Consider the following 17,897-nt stretch of genomic DNA (forward strand, 5'->3'; position numbering starts at 1 on the left):
AAATCAAAATAGAACTAATTTTCAATTTTCAAATGGTTTTATCATCTTGATTATTAGCTTTAGGCATATTTCTAAATTTAAAATCTTTGGGCTGACATTGGAACGTAGGAAACAGGTATGTATATGTATAGGTGTGTATACTGAGGATGGCGCTTTGCGGGCATTCAAATTTCCCTCTGACAAACTCTATTAACAACAATGCACATTTCTGTTTTTTCAATTTACAATATACCAAATGTCCAATTTTCCAATTTCATTTGGGGCATGGCCCAGTATCTTTTCATTACTATGGTAAAAATAACTGTATTGAATTGGAATTAAGGTGTAACATTTCTCAGTGTGACCAAATATATACCGGTACTGGGGGAGGGCTTGGTTATGATAATTCGGAAAAGATACTTTTAAAAATTAGAAATTTCTTTCTTTGGCCAGGGAGGCCATTGGATTCATGGGGTGACCCTGTGTTTTTACTTTGGTTATGGTGTCACCTATTTTGAAATGTCCAATTAGGGGGGTCAGTGTGTTTTTAAAGTTCGACGCGGGCTCATACTTGCCTAAAATGCATCAAATGCATCGTGCTAGCCATGAATTTCATCATTCAATTTCATATTCGGCGCGTAACTTTAACGATAATGAGATATATTTTTCACAGCCCCGTCCTAGTGCAAAACGTTAATATATCAGACATACATATATCTGAGATATATGTATGTTTAAAATTTTTCGGCACGCCCTTCAGGCGCATTTCTTTAAAATATCAAACAAAATTTTTCAGCATGCCCTTCAGCTGCATGACTTTCATACATCAGATATATATATATATAATATATATATATATATATATATATATATATATATATATATATATATATATATATATATATATATATATATATATATGACATATCTGGATGTTTAATATTTTTGGCGCCCCCTGGCGCAGTACATTAATATATCAGAGATATATGTCAGAAATATCTTGATGTCTGTAAATTGAATGTCTGTTTTGCCAAGTGTACTAATCATTATGAAATCTACAGTTCATATGAAAAGCATGACAAGTTCCTGACAATGTATGTTTCTTCCATGAGAATTCAGTATTAGAAAGCAACATGCACTAATATTTCACAATCACATTTTTCTTACAACAGTTCTGGACATGTTGTTGTGCATAAAAAGAATGGCGTACATTCACAGTTCATTAAAAATACTGTATTAAAACTTTACAATTGACACGTGTAAGTTCTTATTAGTGACATGACAACAGTTTCATTGAAACACTAAATCAAGTATGTACAAGTCCGTTGATTTATGATAAACAGATTGATTTGGCAACATCGCTGCATTAAAAAAGTCAACATGTGGGGAAAAAATAATGCCCCACAAAAATCTTCTAACCCCCCCCCAGGATATCAAATGGTCCACCCCTTAGGGGTGGATGATAATCCTACATTTGTATCGAGATTTTAAACAGATACAATGTTTTCATTACATCATAAACAATATCAATCTGATTAAAATCAGATATAGAGTACCGCAACGTCTTCTTATGCGTACGCGGTATTCTCTTCCTGTCGCCTCTTATATTCCTGACTTTGTACACAATAGAATTTCAATGGATAATGGTAGTTTTAGTAATTCCTTTGGGAGACAACTGATTGATCTTTGCATTCAAAACGGCTTACAGATTTTAAATGGTAGAACTGCAGGGGGTCTTTATGGAAAACCAACTTGTTACAAGGGAAATGGATTTAGTACAGTAGATTATGGTATTGTTACAAAGAATTTGGCGAACCGTATAGATTATTTCAAAGTATATGCTTTTACACATTTCTCTGATCATTGTCCAATAGGTTTTTCTATAAATATAAATAATATTGTGAAGCAGTCAGTTGATGTAGAGTGTAAACCATGTTCAAGTAAATATTTTTGGAATTATAATGCTAAGGGGTGGACCATTTGATATCCTGGGGGGGGGGCTTGGAAGATTTGGGAAAAAAAAAAGATGCCAGGTGCAGTTGCTCGAAAAAAAAAATCTGGCTTTAAGTGGCTGATGGAAAAACAATTATGGACCATTGCGACTCGGAAAAAAAATCTTGGCAATTGTTCGATGCACACTGCAGCATCAATAAAAATCAAGCAGTAGCTCTGGAGTTTTATAAAGCATAAACCATTTCAAGCTTGAGGAACAATAACTGAATATGAACAATTGTACAGTATACATGACCTTCTGATTAGAGGAAGTATGCTGAAATTGAAATTGCTCACCAGTGTTTTCCAGAAATGTGTAAATCTGAATGTATGGATTTTGTCAAAATACCACAAGAAAAGAGACAGTCTGCAAACATTTTACTATTATCGTTTGCGTATAGAAAACTCTATAACAATGAAAAAATGCGTAGAGACTCAATCCAATGCGTAATATTATTACGCATTTGATCGACTCTCTACACATTTTTTCATTTATGAGTTTTCTATATACGCATGTTTTATTCGTAAATGCGAACACTGTTATAGTGAATTATCTTACCGATGTTTTTCTTAACAAAAGCGAATGTGTTTTTATTAGAATAGAATGATTTGATGGTTTTGGGAAAACTACTATGTGGTAATGAAGAATGGGAAATTGGCAATGAAATGAGCAGACAGCGGGTGATTTAAGATTAAATGTTACATCTTCACTGCAAATAAAACCATAAGTGTGTCATAAATAATACAAACAAACAAATCATATGTTTGTTTGTTTTGTTGTATGTGAGCCACGTCTAAGACACACAACAAAAGTACTGTTTCAGTCTGTAAATGTCACCTCAGATGCCACTAGAGAAAACCATTTCCACTCCAAAATTTCATTTTTCGCCTTGTGAGAGGGGGGACACCCCCCTCTTGCGCTCTCCCCCCCTCGTTCGCTACGCTCACTCGCCGCTCGGTCGCTTCGCTCCCTCGCAGTCCTCCCGTCTAAATGTAAGGACAATACTGACAAATAAATGCCATAAATGTACATGATTTTACAAATATATGTAGGATACCATCATCTCTTCTGATGACACCAGTGATGTTCTCAGCAAAGTTTTCACTGTAAGTTTGTTAATGCTTAATGTAGAACTCAGTAATCAGGTTGTTTGATTTGTATTTTCAGTGTGTTACCCATGGTATAATTAAGATCTATAAACTGATATTTTTGTAAAGTGAATCAAAAATGTACATGTATTTACATATCTTTATTTAGTTTCTTGAATATAGTCTGTGTGCGATAGAACAGCATCTTGTTACTGGGTGTGAAAAACCAAGCAAACAAACATTGCACCGAAATTTGGTAAAAAAAAATATATCTCGAAGAAGGAAAGTGAAAAAAAAAGTTGCCCTGTAGAAAAAAAATAATTCATGGTGAAGCAGGGGGGAAAAATAATGGCTCTCCACCAATCTTCTAAGCCCCCCCCCCAGAATATCAAATGGTCCACCCCTAAACAAGATTTCTTAAATACTCTGCAAAGTTCATCTATTCAAGAAGACTTTAGAAATTTTAATAGTGAGTGTCATAGTTCCCATTCTTGTGATAATATTGTAAAAGTATTTGAAGGTATTATTCACAAAGTCTCAGATCGCTGTTTACGTAAGGTTACGCCGAAATTGAAAAAGAAGAAATCAAAACGTGGTTTTCAGCCTTGGTTTGATAAGTCTTGTTTTTCACTTCGTAAAGATCTTAAAGATTGCTGTAAATTGTTGAATCGCTACCCAAATGATCCACATATTAGAGGGAGATGTTTCACTCTAAAAAGAGAATACAAAAAATTGTTAAAATATAAACGGTAAACTTTCAGAGAGAGTCAATTAAGGAAATTAGAAAGGGTTTATTCCGAAGACCATAATGATTACTGGAAATTGTGGAAGGATATTTCAGGGAGTCATGTCTGTAAGAAAATCGACTCGTCTATCTCTCCTGCTGAATGGTTTTATCATTTTAAGCAGTTAGGTGATTTTCTTGTGAAGAAACTGATAATGTTTCTAAACGTATCATATCTGAATTAACAAAAATGGAAGCTGCCAATGGATATGATGAACGTTATTCTTAATTCCACATTTAGAGAATCAGAAATATTTAGGCTTTGCATAAATTAAAATCAGGGAAATCCCCAGGTGTCGATGGTATTTTGAATGAAATGCTAAAATATGGTGGTTCTTCCATACTTACTCCATTGTGTTCATTATTCAATGTCATCCTCAGATCAGGAACATTTCCAAATGCTTGGAAAAAAGCATATTTGGTCCCTGTGTTCAGATCAGGTGATACATGTGATCCGTCAAATTACAGAGGTATTTCTATAAATAGTTGCCTTGCAAAATTGTTTACCTCTGTGTTGAATAATAGGCTTCTAAACTTTCTTAATAGCAATGGTATTCTTTCGCCATTTCAGTCTGGTTTCAGAGCAAAGAGGAGAACTGCAGATAATCTTGTCGTTTTGCGTTCTGCTATCGATCAACATATCTATGCGAAATTTTATCAGTCAAGCTGTAGTCCCAGTCGTAGGTACCTTTATTGTTGTTTTGTAGATTTTCAGAAAGCATTTGACAGGTTTGGCGTACAAGTTTACTTTGGAAATCAGAAATATGGCATTAATGGTAATTTTTATAGCTTAATTAAGTCCATGTACCACAACATTAAGTATTGTGTGAAAAGTAACAATTGCTTTACTGAAGAATTTGACTCCAATTTAGGAGTTAAGCAAGGGTGTAACTTAAGTCCAACTTTGTTTAATATTTTTATAAATGATCTTCCCAGTACATTTGGTTCCAGTCAGGACTGTCCTATCAAACTTAGTAAACTCCTTATCTGATGATCTTTTATTGATTTCAGAATCTGAAACAGGCTTACAAAGCTGCTTAGATAAACTTCATAGTTTTTGTCGTGAATGGAAATTATCTATTAACATAAAGAAAACGAAAGTTATTGTGTTTAACAAAAGTAATCATCTTTTAAAAGGAGTTACACTCACTTACAATGGAGTGACTCTTGACTTAGTGAAAACGTACTGTTACCTTGGTTTTGTCAATACCCCAAATGGTAGATTCAAACGTAATTTTCATAATCTTAAATTGAAGGCAATGAAAGCTCTTTTCAGCCTTCGTAAGGGCCTTCAGAATGGTTCACTTTCTGTAAAAGTTGCATTATCACTCTTTGATAGTTTAATTGTTCCTATTATGACATATGGCTGTGAAATATGCGGATATGAAATTAATGACAAATGTAACTTTCTCAATGATGTTAGTATATCTTATTATAGATTTATCCTAGGAGTATCTAAACATGCACCGTCTGATGGTGTTGTTGGAGAGCTGGGTAGATATCCAATTCACTTTATGGTGATAAAGCACATGCTCAAATACTGGCATAGATTAGTTTTATCACATGACATCTTACTGAGATCTGCTTATACATCCAGGTTGAATTCAGATTGGTCTAATTATATACAAAGCATTTTGAACTCTTACAGTGGAGTGATATATGGTCTTGTGTTTGTAATATCAATTCCACAGTTAATATTGTATATGATAGTTTATGTGAAATGTATGAACAAACATGGCTGAGAAACATTCATAATGATACGAGGAAGTGTGGAATGCAGAGGAATAAGCTCCGAACTTACAGGCTATTTAAGACAAAATTGAATTTGAAAGTTACTTGCTAGATATAAGATCTTGTACCTATAGGAGGTGGCTGACAAAACTAAGAATTTCGGATCACAACCTACAAATAGAACTGGGTAGAAGGTCAATTCCAAAGTTCCTGCAAATGACAGATTCTGCAAGTTTTGTAAGTCTTTAGTTGAGGATGAATTTCACTTTGTTATAGAATGTCAAAAATACAGAACGTATCGAGATGGTCTTTTTCATCCACTAGTTTGTATAGTCCAGGCTTTCTTATTTTAATGATAGAGAAAAGTTCATGTATATCTTTACTCACGAAAACAAACTACCTCTTGCCAAATTTATTTCTTGTACGTTAGTTTCTCCCCAGCAGCAGCTTCATCCAGTCCTTGAGTGTGTTGTTGAGCAATAAAGTAAAGTATTAAAGTTTAATCAGATCAGAATAATATTAAAGTATATGAAACACAGGCATTTCTACTACCTCCATGTACGGTAACACTTTGCAGTACAAGAGGACTCGGACAACACTTCATACAAGATTTTTGCATCACTGTTTTGTCAATAATGATCTGGCAAACCGGCGCTACCCACAGGTTATCGTAACGTTGCTTGGATAGTCGTTCGAGGCGGGCGGCCGCAGGTCGCCGTTTACTTGGGAAAAAGAGAACGGCGACCTGCGGCCGCCCGCCTCGAACGACTATCCAAGCAACGTTACGATAACCTGTGGCGCTACCATAGGGTATACCCGATTCGTCGCTTACGGCCTCCGTGCCTCCCAGCTGGGTCGGAAGCACAGACGAATAGGGTCAAGTAGGCTAGTGCTACTACGGCCCTCTCTTTAAAAAATTGAACTCTCATCGACACTCTTTCTATGTATTCGATCGCCAAGATCGCGAGACTTCGCAAAAACCAGAACCCTACTCGCCGATTTGGCTATAAACGATACGTAAATACAGAGAGCATACAGAGGCGTAGCATGCGGAAGTGCACATACACGTGACCTGTCAGAATTTTTCCCACATGACAGTCTCCGGGTGCGCGCGAACTCCATAAGTGCGCTGTTTGGGCGGGCGGAAGTAGAGCCCTACTACAGTCTGGGTAAACCGAGACTATATTATTCCTACTTTAGAATTGCTTTCTGACGCCATGGCAAAGGAGTGGCCTGGTTTCGTCTACCGCGGTTGTTTTTTCACCAACTGTGGTTATAACATCGAGACTGTGAAATCTAATCCCATGGACCAGTGGGACATCAGGCCAGACGACGTTGTTGTAGTGACGTACATGAAGTCAGGTACATTTTGGATGTTGAACTTGCTTAGCAGTCTGTATACCGACCTGAATCTGTTGTTACCAGCTACCAAGAAGGTTATCAGGCTTGATCAATTTTACGATGACCCTGATTGTGTACCTGGAAGTTATGGTAAACACTCAAAAGCTCTGAGGGAATCGTTAGATGAGATGCCTTCACCACGTTTGCTGTACTGCCATATGCCATTCCAGTTCTTTCCAAGGGCTTGGCAAGATGGTGAGAAAAAATGCAAGATCATTTATATCGCAAGAAACCCAAAAGATGTCTGTGTGTCTTACTACCATTTCATGCAGGGATTTCCCTGGGCCGGCATGGATTTGAACTGGGATGAGTGGGTCCGTGCCTTCGTGGATGGCAAAGTGTGGTATGGATCGTGGTTGGATCACGTGTTAGGATGGAGAGGCTTTGGTCTGGAAGATAATGTACTTCATGTGACATTTGAAGACATGAAGAAAGATTTGAAATCTGTCTTGGTCAAAGTGGCTGATTTTTTGAATCGGCCGAAGTCAGATGAAGAACTCGATGACGTTGTGAAAAAGTGTACTTTTGCATCTATGAGTCAAGGTGTCGAATTCTATAGACGATTTTCGTCTCTCGGAGACGAAAATTCTTTTTTAAACAGCGTACAGCACCTACGCAAAGGTAAAGTTGGTGATTGGAAAAACCATTTCCTGGTTTCACAGAACGAATTTTTCGATCGAGAAATCACTGTTAAAGCAGAGAAGCACGGACTGAAGCTAGTTTACAACATGTAGGGCCAGGGTGTGTGTGGCACCTGTTCGGTGTAACGTCCATATCGCGAATATAGCACGGTTATTTTCATGTCTCGACCAATCAGATCGCTGTAATATGCGTCATCAATATAAATATGTGTCATCAATATAAAGTTATGAATAAATAGTTGTGGCATGTACCAACTCGCATGAGCTGTTTTAATATTTATGACTTGATGAATCTTTTCACATTTAATTAATATCTATTTTAAGATTAGGGTCACGTGTTTGAGTATTTTTCGAACCCGTAGTTTGACGATATTGAATAAACGCAACATGTGGACACAATATGTCCATAGGACACAAGCGTTTTGAGTGACATTTTGTGTTTATATAAGCTACCCTGACTATCCCTGTGTAGCAATTCAAAGAAAACAGTCCGTATCGGTAATTAGTCATGGTGCCTTAATTCTATTAGTTACTGCTACCACCGTCCCTCCTCGTGGGTGGAGGTACGGTGCTTCTACTAATCATCAAAGCTGAGGATTATCTATCATCCTGATTAAGCAACTCCTTATCAATGCATCTTATGAGCTCCGTATGTGTGTGTATGTGCTTAACAATATATTCGCACATGAATATATTCATACCCATCCATAATCCGATAACACTGGGTCAAATCAGTAATACAAAATCAACCGTTATAAACACAGACACAAAACAGCACAGAAGAAACAGTAAAGCACCGGTACATATAACAAAGTCAAATTCGTAACAGAAAGCTATATTGACCTCTGGCAAAAGGCATCAATGTACATGTATGTATGCATGTATTGTATTGTATTGTATTGTATTGTATTGTATTGTATTGTATTGTATTGTATTGTATTGTATTGTATTGTATTGTATTGTATTGTATTGTATTGTCTTGTATTGTATTGTATTGCATAGTATTGTATTGTATTGTATTGTGTTGTATTGTATTGTATTGTATTGTATTGTATTGTATTGTATTGTATTGTATTGTATCTTTTAACCTGCAGAACTAAACGATGGACACTTTCAATTTGTTACAACTGCTTTGAAATGCCATTCTGCTTTCTCACAAGCTCTATCAAATGGTTAACAAATATTTCCTGGGCTACATCGATGAACGTTAAATAGACTCTGTGCCTTTCCGTTCGATTCTGTTGATTATAAAAAGATCACCACTGAAATATCAATAGAACATAAAAATTAAAGGTATACAGTCACCTGTAATCTAAATATGCCCATATATGGTCAAATGGGCATTCCTTGGTATTCAAAATGCCCAAGTGAGGGCGCTGGTTTTAAAAAGCGGCCACCCGCTTAAAATCTGTGATTGGTTAGATTTTCTCTTTCTGTGGTAACTGTGGCAAAATTAGAGAAGGTGACAGTATACCTTTAAGTCTGCTCTATAACATCGAAGGTAAGGTTTTTAACTGGCGTCACCAATGCATTGGAATTAATTTGAAGGGTCCATAAAGTGAATATGAACCGCTGACTCAAAAAGAAAACGATTTTACAGCTGTTATCAGGAAGAATTGATTCAACGGCGGGCATCAGGGGCTTTGGGGAGGGCATACAGATTGTAGGGATTGAGAGGAGGGTTGAAAAGTGGCGATGCAGACGTACTGGTCTGGAACTGAGGCAGTACGAGACATTGTCACTACCACCAAAGACCAAGCGGAGTTTGAAAAAGAAGACAGATAGGCTCGTACAGACATCGGCAAACAGACAAATGTATAAGACAGCACTCTTTGGACAGGCGACATAGAGAAAATGAGATGGGATCAAACACACAGCGAGGGAAAAACTGAATATAACATTGGAAGGGATGATGAATTAATTATTCAAATCTCTTCAACTCTAAAAGGGGAATACCTGGTCTGGAAGGAAACACTAGTAAGCTAACTCTCATAATGTGAACTTCATCCTCACCCATTTCAAAAATAATCCGTTGGAGAACATTGTTATGTAGGTCTAGAGACAAGGAGTTTGTGCCGTCCCAGCTGAAATAAGTAGCCTGTTAACTTTTACAGTTTGTACTTTATCACCTGGCAGAATTTTTAGCTTTATTTTTAAATTTTATTCATCGTTTTTTTTCTGACGTAACAACATGTATGTGATTCACTTCGTATAGACACTTTTTCGTAAAATTTATGAGCATTATTTCAAATAACACCATCTCAATGTAAATAGATTTGATGGTGAGGGGATGCCAGTTGTGTCTCATCAGACCCAGAAAATATATATTAAACATAAAATTGGACTTGAATGATAAATGCAAAGAGCATTGATGTATTTCATCAAATATTTTCAGCAGGAGTTTCGAGCGAATGTGATTGAAGAGATTCTTCAAAACTATTTGGACCTTAGGTTTTGAATTTTAATTCAATCAAATAGAGGATATAGAAATTTTAAACCCGTCAGGGGTTAACCCTGGTTATGAATGCTAAATGGTGAGCTACCCCCTCACCGACGTCACATTTAAGTATGACGCGCCAATTTTGATACTATTTAACCAAAATGCAAATCAGATATGTAATCGACACTTCTAGGCAGGGCTGAAAGTGGCCTGCATTCTCAGAGATGCAACATATTTCGGTTGCTCAGGCTTTACGTGTCGGTTCGATGCTTGACCTATTGACCTGCCCGAATGCAATCTGGTAGAAATTTTGAAAAAATAAAGAAGCAGCAGTGAAGAAAACAGTGAGTTACTTGAAGGATTGTGTTATTTTTTTGTAAATGTTGGTCTGGGGAGGTTCACCCACTGCGGAGAGATACGTTTAGATCTTTTACGGAGTAGAGATTCACAAGTATGTGAATTTAATGGTGATTATTGCTGAATGTAGTTACACAACAGAGATGCCCAGCTGAGGACTGTCCATGTTTCTCTTTCAAAGGAATCCTCACATTGTACGTACGTTGAATTGGATACTCTCCGATCACTAATAATCCCTGACTGGTAAGTATGAAGTAAGTAAGTAAGAGGTAAAACGTTCAGAAGTACATTATTTACTTTTCTCCCATGGGACATCAAATAATGAAATTCACATAATTTGCATCTCTTATACAATTATTAAATAACTATGCCATATCTTTCCTTATGTATTTTTCCCAGCGCCTTGAAGTTGGAATTTGGTGTCAGTGACGCAAATTCACTCTTTATAACCTTGAAAATTATATTTCAATGACGCAAACACAAACAATGTCCCTGACAATGAAGTTTACCCGAGATGAAGGAAAATTTTTATCGTTCACTGACCTTTATACAGACTTAGCGATTAGAAAATGATATTCAAGGCATAGGATATTTTTGTCTCTGACACCTGTGCGCTGTTGTGATGCTTTTTGTCGGCCCCTTCCTACCAATTACTGTATAGAGAGACTGCCGAGGTAATACTCTGGTCTCGCATTACAGTGCAATGCTACACAGCTATAACTAGTATAGAGGTTATGTGAGGCTCTCAGGGTCTGTGAAGCTGTCTTCCCTTATTGCCGCTATAAAGTGTAATGAGGAAGAAAGACATTCTGAATCTGTAGTCTCATAGCTTGGACCGGTCAAATAATAATGTGGTGTAGCGGAATGCTTGTAATAAAGAAAATCGCACCGCCGCACTACTTTCATCAACTGTCAAGAACCCGCAAGAACATTATCATATGACCGGTCTCTCTCTCTCTCTCTCTCTCTCTCTCTCTCTCTCTCTCTCTCTCTCTCTCTCTCCAATAACTATTGACTAACAATAATTTTATACTTATTTTAGCGTTCTGAAGTGATAAAGACTTTGTAACTATATACCCGACATCAACATTCGCCTGTCCGACCGTCCATTTTCCTGCCGACTTTAATAGAAATATATAATGTTATAAGCTCCCAATTCGAATCTGGCTACACGGACGTTCAACACTTTTCTCTCCCTGCCGGTATACTCACTCCTAGGAGCACTACATACACAATTACCATACATCCTTTCTCAAGGAACGTGTGCAGAGACCTCCAATGTGTCCAAATGTGCGTCCTGTACTGTATTCATGTTATAAGAAGACACGTCTTCTATTTGACAAAATATCACAAATCCATATGGCTTTCTCACTCAGATATATAAGGTCAAAAAATATCTATTATTTCTAGCAACCGCAAAATTTACTTGGAGACTTGCATATAGTGTCTTTTTTCTTTAATTTAGTTATCCCAACAAAAGACTAAAATGATATACAACCTAATATAGCATTAGCAAAATTTAGGGACTGGTCAGTTTCTTCAGCCTGGGGGGGGCGGTGGATTCAATGGGGGGGGGTCACCCTGTTTTTGACTTTGGTGATAGGGGGGGGGGTCACCATGTTTTTTGAAATGCCCAATAGGGGGGGTCAGTGTGTTTTTGAATTTTGAAACAGGCTCACCATTGCCTAAAATGCTAGTGTCAGCCACAAATTTCATCATTCAGTTGTATTTTTCGGCGCGCCTTTCGGGCGCATAACTTTAATAATCAGTCATATTTTTCAGCACGCCCAACTTTAACATATCAAGCATACATACATCAGAGATATCTGTATGTTCAATATTTTTCAGCGTGCTCTTCATGCTCATTACTTTAATATATCAGACATTTTTCAGCATGCCCTTCAGGTGCATGACTTTAATATACAAGGCATATATATCTGAGATATCAGGATGTTTCATATTTTTCGGCGCGCCCTTCGGGTACAATACTTTAATATCGGGTACCATACAATTTAATAACATGGACAACAAAAAACAACTTTAAAAGCTATCATGAACTGCAGTCTTGCTTCCAGGTTATTCCTAAATATACCATATTAACCTCAGTTATAGATCACAGTATATATTTAGATATATAGTAATTTGCAATGTGATGTAATACAATATTGTCAAACTTATTTTGTTGTTGTCAATTGTCGTTTTTCTCCTTCCATTTCTTGCATTTTTATTTAATTTTACAGCTATTTTTTTAATTATTTTATTATTATGAGTATTAATTTTATCATACCATATCCAAAGACGATACAGTCGTGTTAGTTTTCAGTATAGTTTGTTGATCTAACGTAAGAAAGACATTTTGAAAGCGACAATTTGCCAATTGCTCTATTCTTGACATTTGCACGATCAAAATACGTGTAATCAAGCGGATGAGAGCCGCAGCAGTGGATCACATCGTCACTCCACACAGACGTGGTGGAGAAAGAATATGCTTGTGACGTTGCGATATCGCGTTATGCCACAGACAAATAGAGAAACAGACTAGCAACGGGTATTGTTCAAGGCGTGAAGCGGTAACGTAACCCATCCATGTTCGCCTCGCCTCAGGTAGCTCTCGCCTCTCTCATCCGAAGAGTGCCGACCATGCCTCCTTCGGTAGTTTTCGGATTTTCGCCAATTGTTAAGCGAAAGTATGTTCGGCAAAGTTTGTGTTGTTGTTGTTGTGTGGTGCTGAGCGGAATTGGCGTGCAGGCGAAAACGGGAGTGTTTTGAGCTTCAGGAAAGTGAGTTTTCCATTTTAAAATTATGTAATGAGTGTGTTTGAACCAAATTTGAAAGTCTTTTATCGATACTGTCTGGTTTTACTCAATGGTTTACGGTCAGTCATACCGTCTTTACACGTTCGTCAAGAAAAGGCATGTTTATGAAACTGCTGGCGTGTTATGTTTTGATTAGCGTGAAGCAGTGTTTCTGCCCTGAGAGCTCACAAAGTAACTATGGTTGCTACGCGACTGGCAGCACGATGCCATCTCGTCGTATTTTTCGCATAATCTCATGCAATTATCAACCACAAACAAAGTCTCCAAAAAGTTTAACACCTTTGAAGCTCATTTTAATATGAAAAGGCCATAGTTTACCGATGCGACCATGGAACAAAAGGCATGCTGTGTTGCTAGTCTGTTTATCTATTTGTCTGTGGTTATACATAAAAAACTCTTACATGTTGGAACTGAACGTTGCAGCATCTCATAATAATTAGACATCATGAGGACAATTATAACTTTGAATGACTAAATCTTTGATCGCTCTGAGAATATTCTATGTGACGTTGCAGATTTTAATTTTGACCGACAACAATGTGATTTACTTTCCTTCTTTACTAGTAAAATTTTCAAGAATGATTTGTTATTATATTTCACCCTGTATGTCTTATCATTTGCAGATGATCTGATAGAAGCTATTCACCTTCGATGTCATGGCAAAGTTACAGAGGATGTAACAACAAGAACTGAATAGGCTCCAAAGGTCCCTGCCTCCCGGCCAAACAGCTGTGAAAGTTCTTATACTGAATTGAGATGTGAATACAAGCAATACCAATCACTTGATGACGATGGAAGGTGAGAATGGCCATGTGACAAATTGACATGAAATCACTTATGATGTCATCTATAGCGTTATTACATTGCAGTTTCATATTCAACATACACTATGCGCCGCTATTAATGCCGCAGTCAAAATGCCTCGGAAACACAAGCAGCTGTTATTGGTGTTGTCAAGTATGAGAACCTTAATGTTCTCATTCTTAAAAGGAATATTCACTCTTTTATGAATTCTTCAATGAATTATATTCGATATTAAAATCCTTTTATTGTTGTTTGAATATTTTAAGCATGCGAAAATAGTGATCAACTGTAGACAACTTGCACCCTGCTTGCACCAAGACAAGATTTAAACATAAAGTGAACCATTTTAGGGTCTATGCAATAAATCAGTTTCAATGTACATACTTCACCATGCATGACTGAATCTACACTGTGACATAAAGTTTGGAAATCTTGAAAGCTGTAATGTTGTAATGAGATCTTGGTTGGCCGCGCTTTTCATCTTGATAAGAATAGCATTGTTATAGGAGCTAAGTTGGAATGGGGCAGTTAATATTGTCTAGAGGTCACATAGAAAATCACCTGCTTGTATTCAGTAAAGCTGAAATTTTTGACAAATCTCACGTCATGAATCAACGTTATTTTGTATACTGAGTGATGTTACGGAAATAGTCCTCTTGTCTCACTTTCTTTTTACGATTGACAACATCTCTCAGGTCAGGGAATTATCTCAACGAGAGGTACCAACATGATACTACTACATATGGAAGCCGTAAAGTTGAAGTGGATGAAGTTTATTGATACGCAGTCAAGTGGGACTACCGATAAGTCTACAACGGCCAGGGGATGCCTAGACTGATAAAATCTAAGCCTTCCCCACAAAGATATATATTTGAGTCCCAAAGTCAATTTTTGTTGCCTTTATAAAACATAACCCAAACTATTTTTTCATGGCCATTTTTTTCACATTTTCCCCAAAATTTTGATGAAAAAGTGAAGCCTATGAAAAGTGCTGACCATTTGGCCCAAAATTATCAAAAGAGTTACATAAAAATCATAAAAGATGGTAAAATGTTGCCCAAAATTACGTGGGAGAAACTAGAGCACTCAATGGGTTAAGTGTCCATTCGAGTACCAGCTTCATTGTCAATATCAGTAAACATCTTTTGTCCATACTTAATGAAAAGAAAAACTGTTGGTCGTTTTCACGTTTCTTTTAATTTACTGATCGGTAACTGCATTGTATGTTAATTAATACATTGGCCATGATACTTGAGTTAATAAAAAAAAAACCCACCGGTAATGATGCTTGATTTAATAAATGACCGTCTTTGACCGTCTACAATTGTTTGTATTCCCATCCAACTGGTAGGATGTTTGTCACAGAATTAACAGAATTATACATATACCGTGTGAGACTTTTACATGAAAATTGCATATTCGTAACACTACGTATATTCTTGATATCATAAAAAAGGTAAACAAAGTTTGACTCTATCCGTTGAATATCTCTGCTCAAGGTCTGATTTTTGGTTTTTAAAGAGGTGATAGTTGATTTTTTCCGAATATTTATGAAATGCTATGGTCCACACTTAGGAGTTTTCTTGAAGTTTTGACCTCGACTTTTGTCTTGAAATGCAGCGCTGCCAGCATGATGTGAATTGTGAACCTCAACTCTACATAAAGTCATTTTGTTCTGAAAAGACGAGTCTGTCGGGAAGATATCAAAACAAGAGATCCTATAATTGTAACAGTTTGAATCAGAGGTTTCAGTTTGCATTTCAAACACCGCCCTAGCCACCGATGTAACCCTGATAAGCACACATATTTATCAGGGTTGCCTACATTCAAAAAATGTTCGCGGACGGGTCAGTCACTGTTGCAATGCTGCTTTACCGTATCTGATGGTGTGTTTTGCATGTATGCGAGATATTGTCAATAAATGGGTTTTAAACAATACTCAAAAGGGGCGTCGTCGTTCTTACAGAGGATATAATCAGAGCTAAAGAGATTTATGTGAACATAGATATCAAAACAGCTCTAGAGGGTATCACGTGAGCTGCACATATGTCATAGTTATTCTTAAATGACAAATTACAAAGCCACCAAAGCTGTATATCTCTGTTCCATAAAAAATTAGAGTATATATTATTCTAGTATAATGAACACGATTTGAACTAAGTTTGGATAATTGGATGCGAAGTAAGGTCGTTTTAACCTGCAAATTTAGGCTCATCTGCTTTTCTTTTTAAGTTATACACACTTGTTTTATAAGTAATTTGTGATATAGCAACACTCAGCTATATGGCACCTAACACTTTTGAGAAATTTAAAAAAATATGAAGATCCAATTATCCCAAATTAGCTCCAATCTTGTTACTGGAAATTCTTGCCCGAATGACCGTAGTGACTTTAGACTGATGCTAATATCTAGCAAAGTAAAAAGAATACAAATAGAGTCTTACTTTCATTGATTTGTTATTAGCGGTGGTGGTGGACAATTAAGTTTATAGACGTGTTCAATCCTGGGGATTGTGATACTCGCATGACTCTCAGTCCAGAATTTAAGCCTTTCACCACCATGGTTTGTCCCAAATCCATTGTTTTCTATGGTAAAGTTGGACCTGTATACAGGGAACTGGGGGTGAAAGGGTTAATAAAGGTGTTTTTGGATCAGGGTATACATGTACCCCTGACAATGGAACGACAATTTCAAAGCACATGTTGCATTGAATTGAGGGGGATGGGCCAATAGTCAAAGTTTCTGGCCAAATAATTATGTCGAAAATCTACACCATTCTGCCAGATCTAAAATCTGTGGGCACAGTAACGCTCACACAATAACTGTTTAAGTGGGACCAAAAGTCGTCGACGAGAAACACAATGAGGGTCAAATGTCCACGTTTTATAAAGATTACGTCGGGCCAAAGTTCATGCGCGCTACAAATGGCCGTACTCTCGAAGTGCCTGTACTCCCCATAGAATTTTTGTCTACTCAAAGGCAGGGCAGTGTATTTATTAACAGCTTGAACTGGCAGGTACAATGAATCATACCATGATATTATGAAGTTGTTGTGTGGAAGTCGTATGAGAAAACAACATTTCAAACCAATAATATGTCGGAGTAGAGTGTGTGAAAATCTAGCAATGACAACAAAACTCGATGTGAATTCACGTCACGTCGCATACTCGAATCCTTTGTGAATGGGGACAAACGCGCTACTGCACAATACAAAGAACAAAACCGAAAGCACGGACAAATACAGGACAGACTGTCTATTTGTCTGTGCCGAAAGGTAGCAATGTAAAAGCTAGATAAAAACTTTAAAGAGTGTCATTCAATGTTAATGAGGTAAATAGTTTACACAAGCAAACGCCCGATGCTAAATAATTATAGGCGCACATAATATAATTATTTATATTGATCTTTATGCTGATCTCAGTACATTCGTAAAATTGTCACGAGCCTAATAAGACAGAAAGCTTTTTAGCCTGTTCCCTAACTTTCAATTAAAGTGGCACACCATGGGAAAACTATTCCTGATTGAATTTTCAAATCAGGAGTATCTAAATATTGAAATTATTACCAAATAAATCGTTACAGATTCACCCTTTATTCTAATATGTGATTGCTACACATAAGGTTTGTTGTTCAAAAATAAAATGAAAGCGCGAATTAAATGGTCTATTAAAACATAAATAGGAATTTCACTTGGCCATCGTTAACTATACAGATCATTATCACTCATTTCTGGTCGAATGCCCATGCAAATGACCATTTCCATCTGGTCATTACGTTATATAGGGTTTATTTGGCACTCTGTCAATTACCTACCATAAACCTACGCACAACAGAGTACTGAATTCCTTCCTGTCACCCAGAA

The 17,897-nt window shown here is 36.9% G+C and overlaps 1 protein-coding gene across 1 annotated transcript; it reads left to right on the forward strand.

Annotated features, from left to right (window-relative positions):
* The first annotated feature begins 6,792 nt into the window (after nucleotides 1-6,792).
* LOC139124423 (amine sulfotransferase-like) lies at nucleotides 6,793-7,710 on the forward strand. The gene has a single exon (XM_070690556.1). It carries the CDS (start codon nucleotides 6,793-6,795, stop codon nucleotides 7,708-7,710), a length of 918 nt encoding a protein of 305 aa, XP_070546657.1.
* Nucleotides 7,711-17,897: the final 10,187 nt, after the last annotated feature.

This window comes from Ptychodera flava (assembly GCF_041260155.1).
Source record: "Ptychodera flava strain L36383 chromosome 23 unlocalized genomic scaffold, AS_Pfla_20210202 Scaffold_24__1_contigs__length_23054250_pilon, whole genome shotgun sequence".
In the NCBI taxonomy this organism is placed as follows: Eukaryota; Metazoa; Hemichordata; class Enteropneusta; family Ptychoderidae; genus Ptychodera; species Ptychodera flava.

Bases quoted from the DNA above. Each gene is read 5' to 3' on its own strand.
- LOC139124423 (XM_070690556.1), top strand. From the start codon at position 6,793: ATGGCAAAGGAGTGGCCTGGTTTCGTCTACCGCGGTTGTTTTTTCACC.